Consider the following 21555-nt stretch of genomic DNA (forward strand, 5'->3'; position numbering starts at 1 on the left):
ACACCATTGCATTGTAGAGCAGTAGTCACGATTGTAGCTTATACAACAGACAATATAAATTGAGCCAAATAACTTTTTCGATTTGGTTGACTGCATTTTTAGTTTGATGATGAATAGACTGTGAAGTTTGGATTTTCCCCTTAGGTCTATAGCAGTGTAACAACTTATAGCCTACTCCTTCATTTATGGTATTGTAGCTTTTAAAATTGTAATTTTTTTTATTAAATTTGTGTATTTGTTTATTGTTATTATTAGGCTATATGTGCATATGTATTTAGAACATTTAGTTAAATGCTGTTCTCCTGTCTGGTTGTAGTCATCGCTTAGGGAGAGAAGGGCGAAATGTTTGAATTCGCATGGTGGTAACTCAAAGGTTTTTTACCATTTCGTTATTTTGGCTTGTAATTTCGTTTGTTGGAAATGTGAACTGAATTTAAAAATGTTTTTGAAATTAAAAACATTTAATAAAAAAAATTAATATTGAAACGAATGGAGCGCATACAAAATAATCTGTTCCCTGAATCCACGGCTTTTGTTGGTATTGTGAGTTTACACAAATAAAAGTAGACAGTTTATAGTTTATAATTATTATGTCTTGAACTTATCTGTATGGCTAAAAATGACGGAGTGTGAGTTTTTTCCGCTGTCATAAAGGAAAAAATGCATCGGCGCTTTCGTCGGACAGAGGGTTAAAGAATACGTAGCCTGCATATGTCCTTATTACGAGAAAATATATGTCGTTTTAACGAGAAAAATCTGTCATTTTACATCTCGTTATTATTGAGTGGACATAATTGAGTGGAAAAAATAATATGTATGTGGCAGCAATGAATGTAATCTTCGCCCCCTCTCAATATTTCACACGCCCCCTCATCAGCGCTTGGCTGGCGCAGCTCTGGCTCCATCAATACGTTACAACAATTTCGTGCTATGGGCACTGCCACTGATACAGGCAGCGGATGAGCCTATCTTACGCTGAGCTTGCTTCTGCTTTTCAAACAAGTGTGACAAAAGCATGGGCTAAATAAATTCTCTAATGTGGATACAGACATACACACATCACTATACATCACATGCACTTATTAGGAGAAAATATATGTAATTTTAACGAGAAAAATATTTTGTTTTAACGACATATGATCTCGTTATTACGAGAAAATTATGTAGTTTTTACATAAGATCTCGTTATTACGAAAAAAGATGTCGTTAAAACAACATAAGATCTCGTTTTTACGACATAATTGAGTGGAAAAAATTATATGTATGTGGCAGCAATGCGTCACCGTATGAGAGGATCGACTGCTTCCAGTGCTGGTGTGACGCGCGTCTCAGCGGGTGGCCGCTTCAATGGAGATCAAAAGAGCATTGTTGGTTGAGAGCTCACACAGGCTTGCACTATTGTACTGTGTGTGCCGCATCTCCCTGAGTGCTTCAGCACAATAAAAGAGCAGTTTCCTTTCTAAAAGAGCAACACGAACGTGACCGTCAACCGGGGACAGAAATCAACCACATCCAGAAACACACGGTTTGAATGACATCTTGAAAAAGACGCAGGGTCAAACCGTGTGTTTCTGGATGCGGTTGATTTCTGTCCCCGGTTGACGGTCACGTTCGTTGTCTCGCGTGTTTGGGTGTTCAGCACGCTGAGGCGGCGTTTGTGAATGACCATCGCAGTGCTGCGGTCCAGACTCCAATACCTCAAAAGAGGTGGAGTGCCATTGCGTATCCCCCGATCTAGCGGTCCTCCCGCTGCAAAGCAGAGGGCTGCTACTTTGGCTGATGACTTTGGTGGTGACCTGAGGGTTACTGTGAGGGAATCCCCGACGGGTCAAATGGCTCCTCGGGCCCCTCCTCCCTCTGCTGCGCCGGTGGATCTTCTGGAAGAGCGCGCTGGCCCCTCTCGGGGGGTTCCAGTCGTTACTTTTGGGGCTCCGGCTGAGGATATGATGTCGGTTGCAGCATTGGGGGACGAGCTAATGGGCTCTGAGGATGAAGATGCGGCTGCGCTGCCCCCTTCGGGTGTGACAGCGTTGCCCGAGTCCGACCCAGAGCTTACGGCTATGCTTTCCCAGGCCGGCGCGAGTGGAACCCTCCACTGTGTCCCGAACCCTCGCGGTTGGATGATTGGTTTCTCGGGACGGCCCATGCTGGTTCTCAGCGCCTCTGCCTGCTCGTCGCCGAGGGCGTCCCCCTGCATCTGCCTCCACCCCTGCAAAATCCAAGCAGCAGCCTCCACCCGGGAAGCAGGGTGCTAGACGCAAGGGAGGCGCCCAACCTGTCAAAGACCCAGCTAAGTCGGCAGGCAAGCGCAAGGGCAAGCGGCCCTGAGATGGGCAACCCAGGGAGAACAGGAGCTGCTCTGAGGGAGATGGTGACCGCATCCCTCCCCCATCCCCCGGAGGAGGACCGGGGGGCCCCGACTGGTACTGTAACATCCCACATTTTCAAAAAAAGAGCAGTTTCCTCTCTCACTGGGCCCCAAGAGGGCCAGGTTGGCAGTGCACGACGCTCCCGGACCTTGCCACTTCTTTCCTCCCCTCCCCTTCCCTCACCAGGGGGCAGCAGTGTGGGCACCGAGGACGCCCCCGGGCCTTCTCACCCACACTCTGCCCCACCCTGGAGTTCTCAGACAACACTCCGGGCCGCCTCCGGGCCTCCCGAGTCAGGTCTGTCTACTCCTCCTCGCTGCCCCACACAGGGTACATCTGTGGTGCCGTTGGCCCTGCTTGTTCGGTCTCTGGGGGCTTGGCTACAGCTCCCAAGGCCGTCTCGCTGGCTCATCCGTACCATCAGACTCGGCTACGCAATTCAGTTCGCCTACCGGCCTCCCAAGTACAGAAACATCCTCTTCACCTCTGTGCAAAGCAGCGATGCTCAGGTCTTGCGGTCAGAGATCGATGTCCTACTGGCGAAGGACGCGGTCGAGCAGGTTCCTCCAGCCGATATGAAGTCGGGGTTCTACAGCCCCTACTTCATGGTACCCAAGAAAGGTGGTGGGTTCCAGATGCTAACATTTTCGAATGCATCCGTCCCCAAGATTGGTTCGCAGCGATCGACCTGAAGGACGTGTACTTTCATGTCTCTATGCTTCCTCGACACAGACCGTTCCTACGCTTTGCGTTCGAGGGGAAGGCAAATCAGTACAAAGTCCTGCCCTTTGGGCTGTCCCTGTCGCCTCGCGTATTCACGAAAGTTGCGGAGGCAGCCATTATTCCGCTCAGAGAACGCGACGTCCGCATCCTCAACTATCTCGACGACTGGCTCATACTGGCTCAGTCGCAGGAGCAGTTGTGTGAACACAGGGACATGGCGCTCAGTCACCTCAGCCTGTTGGGCCTTCGGGTCAACCGAGAGAAGAGCAAACTCTGTCCCACACAGAGGATCTCGACCGGACTCGCTCCTCTGTGAGGCGTTGAACTGCTTGAATTCATTCAAAGGCAGGACAGCAGTCCCACTGAAATTTTGAAGCACTAGCTTCATGGCCGAGTACTGAGGTGGCCGTGGCAGAGCGGCCAGTACTGGGTCCCAGTGACTCCTTACTGCCGCCAAACTTTCAACCTGTGTTTCGACGATTCGTTTCTCCATGCCGGGATGGCCCTAGAACAAGTGTCCAGGCATGCTGTGCTCTTCACGGATGCCTCATCCATGGGCTGGGGGGCCACGTACAACGGACATGCAAGTTTAGGTCTGTGGACGGGACCTCAATTGCATTGGCATATCAATTGCCTTGAGTTGTAAGCAGCCGCCTCAAGGGGTCGCTAAGTGGCAAGCATATACTGGTCCGTACGGACAGCACTGCGGCCGTTGCGTGCATCAACCGTCAAGGTGGTCTACACTCCCGTCACATGTTACAACTCGCCCGCCACCTCCTCCTTTGGAGTCAGGAGCATCTGAGGTTGCTTCGTGCCATTCACATCCCAGGTGCGCTCAACCGGACAGCCGACGAGCTCTCACGGCAGCCGACACCTCCGGGAGAGATGCGACTCCATCCCCAGGCGGTCCAGCTGATATGGGACCTCTTTGGAGCCGCACAGGTAGACCTGTTTGCCTCTCCGGACTCAACCCATTGCCAGTTGTACTTTTCCCTGACCGGGGGCACCCTCGTTACGGATGCACTGGCGCACAGCTGGCCCCGGGACCTACACAAATATGCGTTCCCCCCAGTGAGCCTTCTTGGACAGACACTGTCGACAATATCAAATTTAACTTTGAACATGAACTTTGTTAAAAGTAACAATTAAAAACTATAGCCTACCATTTTAACTATTTTGGATTTTTTCAAAGTATTGAGGGTGTATTGTACTGTAATTGCAAGATCACTATTGTGTATTAAACTCAATTTTGAGATGAATTAATTATTACATGCCTGAAAACTGCTGTTTAGGGTTAGGAAGAGGACGTTGCTCAACTGCATTTGTGAGAAAATCTGTGCGAACTACATTTGTGAGAAAATCTGTGCGAACTACATTTGTGAGAAAATCTGTGCGAACTGCATTTGTGAGAAAATCTGCGCAAACTGCATTTGTGAGAAAATTAAGCTCAGAGATTGTAATTGACAGGTATTTGTATGGACTAGATTTGGTATTTGTTCACTCTCCCTCATTTATTATTTGCAAAACACACTACATATATTTGTTACACCTTTGCATTTTCCCTCAAACTGAACTTTGTATTTGCGAATCGCTTTCTGCTTGTTTGTGAGTCGAGTTTTCCTTTGCAAAGCAGATCGTGTTTGTTTGCAAAATGCTGGATTGGTTTGTTTAATTATGGCACAAAATTCACTCCATAAACCTGTTCATTGAATGGTGCTCTTCCCACTGGAAAGACCCCCGAAGGTGTTCGGTTAGTGTCCTGCTTTCTTTCCTGCAAGATGGGCTGGAGCGAATGCTGTCTCCCTCCACCCTCAAAATGTATATCGCAGCAATAGCGGCGTATCACGACGCAGTCGAAGGTAAGTCCTTGGGAAAGCACAACCTAATCATCAAATCGGCTAAATCCTCCTCATCCAAACTCATTACCCTCTTGGGACTCGGCTCTAGTGCTCAGAGCACTTCAGAGCCCTCCCTTTGAGCCTTTGCAGTCTATAGAGCTTAAAATCCTGTCAATAAAGACAGTGCTCCTGACTGCATTGGCCTCCATCAAGAGGGTAGAGGGACTTGCATGCACTTTCGGTCAACGAATCGTGCCTAGAATTTGTGCCGGCCAACTCTCACGTCATCCTGAGACCCCGGCCTGGATACGTGCCCAAGGTTCCTACCACTCCCTTTCGGGACCAGGTGGTGAACCTGCAAGCACTGCCTTTGGAGGAGGCAGACCCAGCCCTGGCTTTGTTATGTCCCGTCCGCGCTCTTCGCGCCTACATAGACCGGACTCATCGTCTTGGCTTATCAGTCCCAAGACGTGCCTTGCCCGTTCGGGTTGCGAGGACACTCAACAAGGAGTGTTGCTTCCTCCTGGGCGCTGGCTCAAGGCGCCTCGCTGGCAGATATATGTAGAGCTGCGGGCTGGGCGACACCTAACACGTTCCCTAGATTCTATAGCCTCCGTGTAGAGCCGGTATCTTCCCGCATTCTCGCCCCCCAGGGGCCAGCAGCGCTAAGTGCCCGTTCTAAGTGTCAGCTTGCAACGCCACTCCCGCCCTCTGGGCCGGATACGTGTGTCTATTGTCGCCAGTTGTGTTCCCTGGAAATGGCTAACCCTGTCAAGCTCCTCTGTCACCCCTGCGGTGCCAGACGTTGCGGCTGTCTGACGCCAGGCCTGCACCCGTATGCTTGTGAAACGTGTGTGTAGGCTGGGTTCCATATGTAGTGGTTCCCTCACGGCAACTCCATATGTGTATTCTTCCACAGTACCAGCTACCCTACTTGGCTAGCCCCGTGTCTTTCCCTTGACAAAGCTCGCTCTGTCGTCTCTGGGCGTGTTCTTTCCCCCCTGGAACCAGGCTGGAACCACCCCAGAGACTGCCATATGTTGCACTACCCTGCCAGGTTAGTCCTTATGTGTATTCCGCCACCTCTCCTTCCACTGAAGGACGTAGCTCCGCAGCGTACCATCTCCAGAGACAGGTACGCTTCCCAGCGTTATCCAATAGTCACACTGAGTGGATCTTGAAAACTACCGTATAGAACCTACTACAGCGTTTATCTGTATTTTAAGTGTGCTGTTGGTTTAATATAGATCAGTGTGTACGATTGTTACATGATTTTTCTCTGTCAGTGTAAACTTATTAAACATATTTACACATATTTTGCAAATTGTACACTGCATATTTAAAAATGGGCTTTTAACGCATTAATAATACATTTTAGCACTTTCTGAAAGAAATATGCCCAAGTAATTAAATTAATTTAAAGCATGAACAAGTAAACGTATAAATTATACTTAAATTTAACTTTAAATATATTACATAATTTATGTTTAATATAATAAATAATAATAAAATATACTTTCAGTACATTGTTACAATGACAATTTTGAGCATAGTTTAAAATATACTAAATATATTTTGTTTTAAGTAATGTTCAAATAAGTACACTTTACAAAATTACAACTTTCATTTTAAGTATATTTTTCAAAAATATATTTTTAGAAATACTAAATTACAATTATTTTTTTATTTATATTGTGAAAATATGGTGGTAATATACTTTTTATATATTTAAAGATGGTACAATTTTTGTTAGTATATTTGCAATATACTTTTGAAAAGGGAATATATGTGAAATAGAATAAAGTATACTTTTTTCACCAGGGATTGGTGTTGATAGCTTTGGGAATCTCATATTTATCCGTTGAATCATTTATCTCATCATTTTAATGTGTTTTCTGTAGGTGAATTTCTATTTCGTGTGAACGGGACTTTTATTTTGGTCTGGCGACATGACGTCATAAGGCTGCGCCGCTCTCCTGCATCTGTGATTCTGCTGATGAAAGGTTTGTGTTTTCAATCATTTAAAGTGTTTAAATCAATACAACCCGTTCAGACAGTTGTATAGAGACCTTTGAAAATATATATTTTAATTTGATTAGCATGGTAATGTATTTAATTAACAGTAATGAACAGAGTTAAGTGCATAAATAAAGTAATGAACAGGTGTTGTGTATAAACACTCGAGTAACAGAAAAGGTGCGTCTCATTTCACTCCTTATATTGTGAGTCAGTTCATCGTAAACCGCTGTTTGCTCTCTGGCAAGTAATGATAGAGAAACGGAGCTTTTCGAAACCGATTCAGATTCAATTGAATCAAATGATTCAGAGTCTGTAACCTGCAGTTCACCAGTGAACAAGAACAACAACACAAACATGTGTAATGACAACTTCTACAAATCAACTGATAATGTTCCATTCGATATAATCATGTCAATCATACATGCCTAAATATGAGTTGTTTGAATAATCTGTGTTCCTTTATGAATTTGTAGTGCTAGTTTTGAGTGTTTTTAGTCTCATCAGGTCATTAAAGTCCATGAACTCTCACTCTGACCGACTCCCTTACCAGTGCGCTGACTACTGAACTAGGGAGCTGATTGAGACGCACCCAGAGATTTAGTTTGGATGTGTTTTTCTTTTTGTTCATTATCCTCATCTTAAACATGACAGAGTGTCCAAACACACAGAAAACTCCCGGTGAAGCGACTGAGATCCATGTGACACACTATTATAAAGATGGCGTTTATTAAAGAGGAGAGTGAAGACGTGAAGATTGAAGAGACATTCAGAGTCAAACATGAAGATACTGAGGAACAAACAGGTTGGTTTCCTTCTCAAAGTCTTTCTTCACTCATTCCGCCTCATGCTTGTCTTTATCTGTATTTATTGATGCAACTTGTGACCAAATCAATGATGACACTCATTAAATTGCCAAAACAAAAGAAATGGCTATTTTATCAAACCCAATATCAACTGAATATTAAGCAAATTAACAACAATGAAAATCATTCATTTCTGTTACTAAAGTATGCAACAATATCTAACAAATGCATTTATTTTCGCAAATCCTGAAATGTGAGTGATCAACTCAATAATGAACTGAAACACTGCGGGGCTATACTTATCAAACAAACATGAAACATATGTTTAAAGAAAGCTTGAATGTCTGCTTTTAAATAAAACAATTCACATTAAAAAATATATATATATTTTGAAATTCAAAAAAATTAGGCTCAGACATCTGTTAACAAACGTGCGTGTTTATTACAGTGAAACAACACAGCCTGCTTAACATTGAAATAAATATCAGAGATATTAAAGTTAAATAAATGGGTATATAAGTCTTGGTCTTTGTATTTATCATCCAAGACAGCGATCATCTTTACTTTGAGTTTTTTTGTCCGCTCACTATCTTCTGGCGAAGGGTCCAGGAGATCATTGGTTAGCAGGCTCAGCACAGGCTTAACCGATGATGCAGTAACAACTTTCTCATTCGATAAAATATCTGTGAATTCTGCAACTGACTTAAGTGTTGCGTTTATCGACTCAAGGACTGCAATGTCCTGCCATGCCAGGTTAAGGTGTTGATGTCATCGGTCATCCAGTGCTCTTTTAAATACGGGCGCTTGCTCCAAAACTCTCTGTATCATTTTTTGTTTGCTTCCCCATCGCGTGGGACAGTGCTGTATATAGAGACCAAAATTACAAACCAATTTTTGTTACAAACCAAGTTTTCTTAAAGGTCCCATGGCATGAAATTTTCATTTTATGAGGTTTTTCAACATTAATATGAGTTCCCCTAGCCTGAATATTGTCCCCAAGTGGCTAGAAATTTTGATGGGTGTAAACCGAGTTCTGTCTGTCTTTTTCTGCCTTTGAGGAAATGACAGACGAGCTGATCTTGAATTTTCCTGTTATGACATCATACCAGGAACAGTTACCTCCCTTTCCTCCGCCCAGAGAATTCGGCACGCCCATGCGAGCGCCATATTTGTTTGTCCTCGAGAGATCATGGCTTTTGAACGAGTGAATGCTGGCAGATTCTCAGTGTTTGGATGTACAAATGAAAACAGAAGTCTTTTTTCAGTTCCTTCTGATCTGTGATCAGTGATTTCTGATATGTAGTAATACAGTCATGAGTTTCTGCTCAACATCGGCAGACTCGCATCTCTTTAGAGATAAACCTCACACACGCCGAGGCTCGGGCTGCACTGACCGGTCGGCCTTCAACATCCCCGACCCCCAGTACTGCATCTGGCCCACAGCGGAGGCACCAAACGCGGCGTGAGATTAAGCAGAAGGGGGGTAAGCGTGAGGGTATCCGGCTAGGCTAGCCAGCTTTCCCCACAATAAACTGGATTACATTCGATTACCACGCCGTTGTCTTAGTTTGAGCTGTGTACACAATGCGCGTCACTGATGCTTTTCATATGATAGGAAAATATCTAAAAATAATGCTATAATCAACACTTACTCGTAACTCGTTCATCTCGACAGCTGTAATGGTACATTACATGTGTTACAAATTTGGTAGAATAAGGAGGAAGACGGGCTCGGCGTGACTGGGACTCGTGTTTATTCAGAACTCTCAGATACAAACAAAATAAACTTGCCAAATCAGACTGAATCGTTCTAAATGGTTTGCGTCTCGAGTCAGCGCTGATCCATAATTTACTAAAGTTACTAACTTTCTGACATGAGTGACAGTGTTTGGAAATATTTTCGCTGCTGAAATAGAACAAAATCAGTCAATATCGCATATAAAATGTAAGTGACTTATATTAATTAATTGTTTATGGAACTGTCATAGGAAATCAGTGACATTTTCAGTCATGATGGTATTTAGGAAAACAGCACTCTTGGCTGTGTGATGTTGTTTAACTGTATCATATGTTATAAATGTAAAAACGTCACATTTTGAATGTTTACCGCAATATGTTAACTGAGTTTCTCTGTTTGAGCAGCACTCATTTGTTTCGATTCCTCCTCGAGAGGCTGCACGAGCGTCAACAGCGCAACCTTGTTGCTGTCAGTTCATTATATATTATACTATTATCCACTATGGATGGCCACTTACACTAACTGAATGCAGAATCATTCTTGCATTTGGTGATTCCCTGGTTATTTTTTGTTATTTAACGTTTTAATCAGGCTCTTTAAAAATTCTCTTTCACTTGCCCCTCCAAAAAATCTACTTGTCCCGAACAAGCGTTAATGCCAAGCCCTGAAAAAAAAGAAAAGAATATATATATATATATATATATATATATATATATATATATATTAGAGCTGGGTATTGACACAAATTTCACAATTCGATTCGATTTCGATTCACAAGCTTTCGATTCGATTCAATATCGATTATTTTGGATTTGTATCAGGTATAATACATGGAACATTTTCTCAAGGAAAACTAATTTTTAACTAATGTTGTAAACTATGGGAGTCAGTTGATACTACAACCCCAAATCAGAAAAAGTTGGGACAGTATGGAAAACGCAAATAATTTTTTTTTTTACTTTGACTTGTATTTCATTGCAGACAATATGAACACAAAATATTTCATGTTTTGTCTGGTCAACTTCATGTCATTTGTAAATATGCATCCTTTCCTGTCATTCAGACCTGCAACACATTTAAAAAAAAGTTGGGACAGTAAAGCATTTACCACTTTGTAATGTTGCCATTCCTTTTCACAACACTTAAAAGACGTTTAGGGACTGAAGACACCAAGTGATGAAGTGTTTCAGGTGTAATTTTGTCCCATTCTTCCTGCAAACAAGTCTTAAGGTGGGCAACAGTACGGGGTCTTCGTTGTCACACATTCTCTATTGGAGACAGGTCGGGACTGCAGGCAGGCCAGTCAAGCACCCGTACCCTCTTCCTCCGCAGCCAGGACTTTGTAATGTGTGCAGAATGTGGTTTTGCATTGTCTTGTTGAAATATGCATGGACATCCCTGGAAAAGATGTCTTCTTGAAGGCAGCATATTATGCTCCAAAACCTCTATGTACTTTTCAGCATTAATGGTGCCTTCACAGAAGTGTCAGTTACCTTTGCCAAGGGCACTGACACAACCCCATACCATGACAGACCCTGGCTTTTGGACTTGTTGCTGGAAACAGTCTGGATGATCCTTTTCTTCTTTGGTCCGGAGCACACGGCGTCCATTCCTCCCAAAAAATACCTCAAATACTGATTCATCTGACCACAGTACACGTTTCCACTGTGTGATGGTCCATCCCAGATGCCTCCGAGCCCAGAGAAGTCGACAGCGCTTCTGGACACTGTTAACATAGGGCTTCCTTTTGGCACAGTACAGTTTTAACTGGCATCTGTGGATGTAACTAAGTATTGTGGTACTTGACAAAGGTTTGCCAAAGTAGTCCTGAGCCCATGTGGTGATATCACTTATAGATGAATGACGATTCTTGATGCAGTGCCGCCTGAGGGATCGGAGATCACGGTTGTTCAGCTTAGGCTTGCGCCCTTGTCCTTTACGCACTGAAATTCCTCCAGATTCCTTGAATCTTTTAATTATGTTATGCACTGTTGAATGTGAAATATCCAAATCTCTTCCTATCTTTCTTTGAGGAACATTGTTTTTAAACATTTCAATAATTTTCTCACGTATTTGTTGGCAAACTGGCGATCCTCGGCCCATCTTTGCTCCTAAAGGATTAGACCTTTCTTGGATGCTGCTTTTGTACCAAATCATAATTACAATCACCTGTTGACATCACCTGTTTCAAATCACATCATTATTTAACCATTTTACTTCATTACTAGCCCTAAATTGCTCCTGTCCCAACTTTTTTTAAAATGTGTTGCAGGTCTGAATGACAGGAAAGGATGCATATTTACAAATGACATGAAGTTGACCAGACAAAACATGAAATATTTTGTGTTCATATTGTCTGCAATGAAATACAAGTCAAAGTAAGTTTAGAAATCACTTTTTTTTTTTTTTTTTTTTTTTGCGTTTTCCATACTGTCCCAACTTTTTCTGATTTGGGGTTGTACATTAGCCTACTAATATTGAAGGTAAAAATTAACTGATTTGTATGCAAACACTTAAATGACACTAAATTATGTTTTTTTTATTTTATATAATAATAAAGTTATATTAACTTTACAATTACATAATCATAATTCTACTCCAATTAGTTTTTTTGAAATATAAACATTTAAAGGGTGGCATAAAAACTTGCCAGATTTATTAAATATTGAAGAACATTGACAATGAATATCCTATGTAATGTGGTGCATATAATTAGCAAAATGCTCCTCTCTAGAGTTAATTTTTCTAGCTGACTAATGAGTTTATGGACACTGGATATGGTTTTTCTGAGGTAACTGACGTTACGTGACATTGTTTACTTGTAAGCCGTTTTACTGACATCTTTCTGCGGTTGAAACACTGATTGAGCGATTCTATGTGACATGATACGGATTTCGGTAAGTTGTCCTGTATCTTTTAACACACTTTCAGAAGTTCATTCGTGTTTATTTCGCGCTGTTACTGGTATTAAGGCGGAAGAGAATATCCGTTCATGTTTGCGTCGTGCTGCCGGTTCTCTTGAGCTGAGCTGCGGCAGAGCGATCTCATGCCACAGCGCCAAAACGGTATTTATGTTTTTGAATTTCGTAAAATAAATAAATAGACTAATCGATTCTTGGGATTTAAGAATCGATATTGTTTTGTAAAAGTGAGAATCGATTAAAATCGAGAAATCAATATTTTTTACCCAGCCCTAATATATATATATATATAAATAAATCTAAATAAAAACTATAAAGCTTTGTTATTTTTCAAGTGTTTTGAATCACTTTTTGATTGAAAAAAGTTGGCCTACTCGATCTTGCCCACCTCTAAATGTAATTAACAATTCCACACGCTTCAAAATTACTTTTACTCAACATTCCCCCTTTCTCAACGTTTATTCAGTTGAAAAATGTAAGGATTATTCAATTAAAATATGAAAAATATTATTCAGTTCAATTTGATGGAATTTTACTAATTGAAATGCGGAAATATTAAAGAGTTTTTTATATTATGTAATAATTCTTTTAACTCACCAGTATCAAACATTTCGGCACAAACCCAGGGCCCTGGCTGTCCTCGGCTGTCATTGACGGCCAGGTTAAGACTGTGGGCGAAACAGTTCAGCCATGGCCATTGTAATTTCTTAACAGCGGCTTCAATATTGGCCCTGTTATCTGTGGTGATGCATGCAAGCTTTTGTTCATTTAATCCCCACTCCTTGAATGCACAGCGGAGAGATTCAGATAAATTATCCTCAGTTTGTCTTTCGGGTGTGAACGAAGTCTGCAGACACCTGCTCTTCAGATTAGTGGTGGAAAAGAAAACAATTTATTGGAGTTCAGCGATGATGTTCTGCTTAGTTTCCACGAATAACTGGGGAATTACAGTGTTCGAAAATTTTTCTTGCTTGGCAATTCATACTGTTTGTCGAACGACTGGAGCATTTTTTTGAAGACTGGTTTCACCACAGTGCGGAGCGGCGCGTTCTCCACCACCAAATACGTTGCCACATCTCTCGTCAGAATTTTCCACTTGTCACTCTTTCGTTTGTATTTGGCCTGTTTGGCGAAAGCCTCTCCATTACCAACCTGACCACCAGCTGGGCGTTTGCGTTCACGGGACATAACTTGTACAAACGCAGATGAGTGACATGATTGGATTGAGATTTGATGTGTTCCCCCAGATTGGATTGAGATTTGATGTGTTCCCCCATTTTTGTTTTTACAAACCCGGCATATGCTTCATTCTTATTTAATGGTTCACCTTTTTCATTAGGCACAAATCCAAAATGATCCCAGATCGGCAATGTAGTATTTGGTCCTACTACAAGGTCCATTGCTCAACACAAAATTAATTTGCTGAATGCAGAATAAACTGGATTTTGCCGCTCTCAAACTCGCTAATCTAAAGGAAATGCCATTTTATGGCGTGTAAAGTAGAATTAGTGAATTAGCTATTTTACAGGCTACTCTAAAAAAAATATACATCTACAGCTAAAAGGTACATGTTGTAAATAGCAACTGCTATTGCAAATGTTATATTCTATAAAAAACTATTTTTTATACCTGTCATAGTGTGTGTGATGTCATGTGAACACTACCGCCTGTGGCACTGCACCGTCGCGGTTGTCATGACGACCATTACACAGTGGTGTAAAGTAACGAATTACAAATACTCCCGTTACTGTAATTTAGTAGTTTTTATCAGGAATTGTACTTTATTAAGTAGTTTAAAAACAGTGTACTTTTACTTGAGTACATTTTAAAGGGATAGTTCACCCAGAAATGAAAATTAGCCCATAATTTACTCACCCTCAAGTCATCCTAGGTGTATATGACATTCTTCTTTCAGACGAATAAAATCGGAGTAATCTTTCGGCCGACCGCCTTCCGTGGAAAAGTGTTGAATGTTGAAAGTGAAACTCAAGATGCGTACGTGACGTCATGACGAGCGGACCTGTTCGCGTTAGTCTTTCGATCAGCAGGGGAACTTTCAACAATTTTTCCATAAATGGAACAGGGAAGGCGGTCGGCCAAAAGTTTAATTGATAAAGTTTTAAATATGGATATTTTTCTTACACAAACGCATCGATTCGCTTCAGAAGGCCTTTATTAACACCCCAGGGCCACATGGAGCAGTTATTTGACAGACAGATGCACTTTTTATGGACTTCAAAAACAGAGCGACTATGAATCCAATTCTAATGCTTGGATTAGCCTGGACTTTTGTAATATAAAGAATAATGTCATAAACACTGTAAGATTACAAATGTATTAATGTTTGAAATATATTGTGGTACAGTTTAAGGTAAAGATTGACTACATTCTAACATGATCAAGTTAATCAGCCCATGGGTTGGAGACATTAAGTCTTTTGTCTTTATGCACCTCCTGACCATTTAGCATAACAAGCTCAGAGCACAATATCGTTTGGCTGATTGGGATTAGGATTAGTGATACTCTGTCTGGGCGGTTTTTCCCAAAACCTGTATCTTCCCGGCCAGTTCCTGTTCTCTTCATTGTAAGTAAAATGAACACCATTTGTCTTTAAAGGTCCTGTTTTTCGTGGTTTGTTGAAGCTTTGATTGTGTTTACAGTGTGCAATATAACGTGTTCATGTTTCATGTGTAAAAAAACACAGTATTTTTCACACAATTTACTTATCTGTATAGCGCTGTTTTCACTGTCCTCAAAACGGCCTGAGAATTTCCTCGTTCTATAAAAGTCCCTCCTTCAGAAATACGTAACGAGTTCTGATTGTGCCAGCGGTTCCCGTGTTGTGATTCGACAGCAGCTTAGGGCACGTTGCCCGGAAAGGTCACGCCTCTTACCATAACGGGGAGATGAACGCGCTCAAACTACAGCCCCTGAAGGCCAAACAAAGGTGATTTGACTCCGGGATGAAAATAACAGCGTCTGAACGACATGGCGACAAACGCAACCGAACCGAACGCAACACTTCCTCTTCTCCACGAGGGAGCAACAAGATCACGCCCCCTTTTTCGCGTATTCTTGTGGGCGGAGGTTAGTCGACAAACTGTTCTACTGACGTCATTAAAGCAGGATGTACAGGGATGTAGTCCAAACCGGCCGTTCGCTGTAGGCTTTGAAAGGGAACTTCTGTTAAATAAAATATCTCGCTTGGCATTGCACTTTGAGCTTTATAATTTTACAGGTATTATTTATGCTCTAACAGCAACATTACACACTAACTAAAGTTTGAAAAATGGGATCACGAAGAACAGGACCTTTAATGGCTCTGGGATGGCTCTTGGAATTGGAGTTCCTGGCCAGTATCAGCATGCGAATAGTTATGCTGATTCAATGGAATCAATGGTTCAGAGTGTCTCCTCCCCTGCTGTATAATCCCTCCTCCTGAAATGTAGATAAATTACAAGGTACAACTCCTTTAGTGAGACTTGATGACCTCAGCTGAAGAACAGCACGTTTTTCTCAATAAAGAATCCTGCTGAAAAAACCTATCCAAGTTCTCCTGGTCTCTACTTCAAGAAACAAAAGAAGTGCACAACAACACCTAGGATGACTTGAGGGTAAGTAAATTATGGGCTAATTTTCACTATCCCTTTAAGTGATGTATCGGTACTTTTACTGCGCTATTTTCCCTAAACCTGCCGTCGCTACATTATGTTTATTTTTTCCTGTCAACGTGATTGGCTAAGACGAATAATGAGTCCTGCGTATGGAACGCCACTTGTGTGACCCCCGTCCGTCTATGCTCATGTAAAATCAACATAGCGACCAACTTAGAGTGAGGGGCGTGCGCTTTATGAAAGGGGGTTGTTGCTGGTTAGTGTATGATGACTGAAATCGTGAAATTGCCTTAAACAATTACTAAAAATTGACTGCAGAATATTACATCCTCAAATACACGCACAAATGGTACGTATTCTGTTAGCGCTGCACGAGCTTGCGGTGCCATCTGCTAGAAAACATCCATTAAAATTAAAGCAGTACAAAAAGCAGTACAGTCTTGAAAAGAAAGAACTCTGCTTTTTTAACGTAAAATTGTTAAGGTACAACGCTTTGTAACCTTTTTTAATTAACCTGCAAGAAAACCTCTACAGAATGGTTGTCATAAATATTACCAGATTATTGGTTGCTTTCTCAAATATCACATGGCTGTATTTTTAGTGCTAGCAGTCAAAAATAAAACTTGGAGAAATATTGAAATACTGAAATACTGTTGGAGATCTCATGTTTTTTGTTCTTACTGAGAATCATCCATAAAAGAGTTAGCTACATTTTTAATTTGCAGGGTATATAAGATGGAATAACACCATCCTTGTCACTGATGCAGGACCGAGAGGTACAGCACGGAGTGTGGCTTTTATGTCGTCTTTGTTTTTGAAATTCTTGAAAATAGTCTCTGCATTAATGGCCACTGTTTCCTTGAATAATTCGCCATCTGTATAAGGTTTTTTGTTTTTAGGAGATTGTGCGTTGTATGTGCATCTCCACCCTGTCTTCTCCCCGAAATCACCATATATGGAGCTTACAACGCCTAGTTTTACTATGCATAACCTCTTCTGCATATCATTTCCATACATATAACAATCCACGTGACACCATTTTTAACACTGTCAACGGTATAAAAAATATATTGGATACAGACTGTAAATGTAATTTGTGCCTGATACATTACATTGCTAAAAAATAATCGACGACGACGAGACGAGACCCTGAAGAACCTGTTCTGGATCAGGGCCAATTACCACGATCATGTTGACCTCCCAGACATCTCTGAACTTACCTGGAGGGATGCCGTCATTATGTGTCTGGAGAGTGTTTTGCCCCGGTCCAGAGCACAGCCAGACCTAGAGCCAAAATCATCACCATCAACCAGGGAGAACTGGTGTGAGCCCCCCGCAGACGGAGAGCTACCACCTGCCACGGCACATCAGCCAGAGCCCGAGGAGAAGAGGACAGAGCTGACCCTTGCCCTGAAAGTGGAGCTCTATCGTGAGTCTGACCAGGGGCATTGTTCTGTCAAGTTTAGTGGCACTGCGAAGCTCAGCCAATCCTCCAGTCCTGCCGGTGCCAGATGTCTACAGCCCTGCGATGTCGAGCCTCTGGCCTCTGTTTCTTTTTGCTTCATCTCGACCTGACGACTCCGCCATGACTCCTCCCACCTTCAGCTCAACTGGAGACACTCAGCCTTGCGGCATCACCGGGTTCCCTCGTCCCACCGGCTCCCCCTTTGTCAGTCGTCACTCTACTTCTGGCACGGACCTTCGGGCTGTCTACTGCGCTCCATCCCTCCACCCCTACGGCTGCAGCGGATTTCTCCTTCCCATCAACCTCGCCTCTGTCCTCCGTCACACCGGCTCCACCTCAGCCCTCGGTATTCTGGCTTTGCCTCCAAGGCTTATCGTTGTGGCATCGCCTAGTTGTTTCCATGCCACTTGTTTCCATCGGCCTCGTCTCCTGCGGTCGTCCGCCAGCTGACATCAGCCACAACATAATCTTGGCTCCTCCCTGCCTCTACTCTTCTGTGGGCTGTCAGCACTGGTAAGCTCTGGGTCTGTGCCAGCAGACTGTTTTTGCCATGGCGGCCATTGGATCGTTGTACACTCACCAATATCACATCTCCACTGCCTGCTCTCATCATCACCTCACCATCTCCCCGTCCACCTCCAAAACCCCCTCCATCCCTCCCTCTGCTCTTTCTTCATTTATGGCACGAGGTCGCACCTTGTTGGATGGGGGGAGTAATGTGACCACTATGTTCAGTTTTCACAGACTTTTTTTTTTTTCATCAGTTCCTGTGTTTCTTTGTTTTCCCGCCACTGTTTAGTGTCCATGGCCACCGTCATGAGATTGTTTGTATCAGCTGTGTTTCATTAATTATCTTGTTTGAGTCTCTACTTAAGTTCTCCCTTCAGAGTCATTCAGTGTCCGGTCACGTCTACATTTTAGTGTGTGTTCTTGTTAAATCCCGGGACCTGTGGTATATTTTTTGACCTCACACTTCCACCTGTAGCGAAGATAAAACTGCCTGCTCTCGCAAGATTTGTGTTGGGAACTACAGGATCCTTATCCAGTGCTCTACTCTGGGTTTTTATAAGGGCTTTGATAACTGCCAGCTTGAAAGTATTTGGGATGTGTCCTAAAGAAAGCAAAGAAATAACAATATTTCTAAGAGGTCCTGAGATTATTGGTTACACCTTCTCCGTTGTTTAGTGGGTATAGAATTCAGCAAACATTATTGTCGGATTTGATGTTTTACATACCTAGGGCGGCACGGTGGCTCCAAAGACATGCAGGTCAGGTGGATTGGATGCCAAGTTGTAAGATTGTGTGTGAGTGGGAATGTGTTCAAGCACTCTGTGCTGGGTTGTGTCGGGAAGGGCATCAGGGGTAAAACCTGTGCCAAATCAAAGGTGTGTGTGAAGCAGACCCTGCAAATGAGCAGGAAAAATGCTAGGAACATTTTACATGTCTAAATGGTGTTAACATGTTTTTGTTTCTTTTCACACTAGACCTGATGGAGCTGAAAGAGGAGAGTCAAGAACTGAATGAAATGGAAGAGAAAGATCAGTATGAGAAATGTCATGATTTCATGACTGGTCAAGAATCTTTTAGTTACTCACAGATGAGAGTTGACACTGGAGAGAGCCCTTTCATCTGCCAACAGTGTGGAAAGAGTTTCAGAAGAAAAGAGACCCTTAAAGACCACTTGAACATCCACGCTGGAGAGAAGCCATTCATATGCCCTCAGTGTGGAATGAGGTTTACACAGAAAAAAAACCTTAAAGTCCACTTGAGAATTCACACCGGAGAGAGCTCTTTGACCTGTCAACAGTGTGGAAAAAGTTTCAATCGAAGAGACAGCCTTGAAGTCCACTTGAACGTCCACACTGGAGAGAAGCCATTCATATGCCCTCAGTGTGGAAAGAGATTTACACAGAAAAAAACCCTTAAAGTCCACTTGGACATCCACGCTGGAGAGAAGACATTCATATGCCCTCAGTGTGGAAAGAGATTCACACAAAATAAAAACCTTATTGCCCACTTAAGAGTTCACACTGGAGAGAAGCCTCACACTTGCCAACACTGTGGGAAGAGTTTCAAGCTAAAAGGAAATCTTAAAATTCACATGAAAGTTCACACTGGAGAGAAGCCGTTCATATGCTCTCAGTGTGGAAAGAACTTTAAACAGAAAAAAGAACTTGATGTCCACCTGACAGTTCACACTGGAGAGAAGCCATTCACCTGCAAACTGTGTGGGAAGAGCTACAGATATAAAGTACACCTTAATCATCATATGAGGATTCACACTGGAGAGAAGCCTTTCACCTGCCCTCAGTGTGGAAAGAGCTTCACAGTTAGAGGAAGCCTTAAGATTCACATAAGGGTTCACACTGGAGAGAAGCCTTACAAGTGTGTTCAGTGTGAGAAGAGTTTCTCATATCACTCAAACCTGAAACGTCATTTGGAAATTCATTCTGAAAAGAAATAGCAGTTTTACTCCGTTTGAGAAGAGGTTTAGATAAAGGAGCGATTTCAACAATCATCTGCGCATTCACTCTAGAGAAAGACAATTAAATTGTGATCCGTGTAATAAAAACACAATGTGAGCGCCTGTTTGTGTTCTTTGTTAAAGAGTCCCTGTTACGACCCTTCACTGGTTACTAAATTACTGGGAGAGTGAATAAGACCAACGGGAAGCAGCAGAACAGGTGAACATAAGTGTATATATATTTATATTTATTTATTTATTTATATTATATATATTAAATATTTTTTATACAGGTGCTGGTCATATAATTAGAATATCATCAAAAAGTTGATTTATTTCACCAATTCCATTCAAAAAGGGAAACTTGTATATTATATTCATTCATTACACACAGACTGATATATTTCAAATGTTTATTTCTTTTAATTTTGATGATTATAACTGACAACTAAGAAAAATCCCAAATTCAGTATCTCAGATAATTAGAATATTACTTAAGACCAATTTAAAGAAAGGATTTTTAGAAATCTTGGCCAACTGAAAAGTATGAACATGAAAAGTATGAGCATGTCCAGCACTCAATACTTAGTTGGGGCTCCTTTGGCCTGAATTACTGTAGCAATGCGGCGTGGCATGAGGAGATCAGTCTGTGGCACTGCTCAGGTGTTATGAGAGCCCAGGTTGCTCTGATAGTGGCCTTCAGCTCTTCTGCATTGTTGGGTCTGGCATATCGCATCTTCCTCTTCACAATAAGGTCAGGCGAGTTTGCTGGCCAATGAAGAAGAGGGAGACCATGGTCCTTTAACCAGGTACTGGTTGCTTTGGCACTGTGTGCAGGTGCCAAGTCCTGTTGGAAAATGAAATCTGCATCTCCATAAAGTTGGTCAGCAGCAGGAAGCATGAAGTGCTCTAAAACTTCCTGATATACGGCTGCGTTGACCTTGAACCTCAGAAAACACAGTGAACCAACACCAGCAGATGACATGGCACCCCAAACCATCACTGACTGTGGAAACTTTACACTGGACCTCAAGCAACATGGATTGTGTGCCTCTCCTCTCTTCCTCCAGACTCTGGGACCCTGATTTCCAAAGGAAATGCAAAATTTACTTTAATCAGAGAACATAACTTTGGACCACTCAGCAGCAGTCCAGTACTTTTTGTCTTTATCCCAGGCGAGACGCTTCTGACGCTGTCTGTTGTTCAAGAGTGGCTTGACACAAGGAATGCGACAGCTGAAACCCATGTCTTGCATACGTCTGTGCGTAGTGGTTCTTGAAGCACTGACTCCAGCTGCAGTCCACTCTTTTTGAATCTGCCCCACATTTTTGAATGGGTTTTGTTTCAGGATCATCTCCAGGGTGCGGTTATCCCTATTGCTTGTACACTTTTTTTACCACATCTTTTCCTTCCCTTCGCCTCTCTATTAATGTGCTTGGACACAGAGCTCTATGAACAGCCAGCCTCTTTTGCAATGACCCTTTGTGTCTAGGGATGGCAAACGCGAAACAGACGTTTCGGAGCTTTGCCGAGATCCCGAAGCGCAGGTGTTTCGAAACACTGCTCCGAACTGTGATTCGAAACACCCATGTCACGTGACT

General features: G+C 42.5%; 1 protein-coding gene across 1 annotated transcript; it reads left to right on the forward strand.

The window, feature by feature from the left end:
* The first annotated feature begins 6873 nt into the window (after positions 1-6873).
* LOC307129417 (uncharacterized protein) lies at positions 6874-20077 on the forward strand. Its single transcript, XM_079821815.1, has 3 exons — positions 6874-6933; positions 7601-7751; positions 18975-20077. The coding sequence occupies exons 2-3, from the start codon at positions 7667-7669 to the stop codon at positions 19952-19954; spliced, it is 1065 nt and encodes a 354-aa protein (XP_079677941.1). The 5' UTR covers positions 6874-6933; positions 7601-7666; the 3' UTR covers positions 19955-20077.
* The last annotated feature ends 1478 nt before the right edge of the window (positions 20078-21555 follow it).

Source organism: Gobio gobio (genome assembly GCF_949357685.1).
Source record: "Gobio gobio genome assembly, chromosome: 7".
Classification (NCBI taxonomy): Eukaryota; Metazoa; Chordata; class Actinopteri; order Cypriniformes; family Gobionidae; genus Gobio; species Gobio gobio.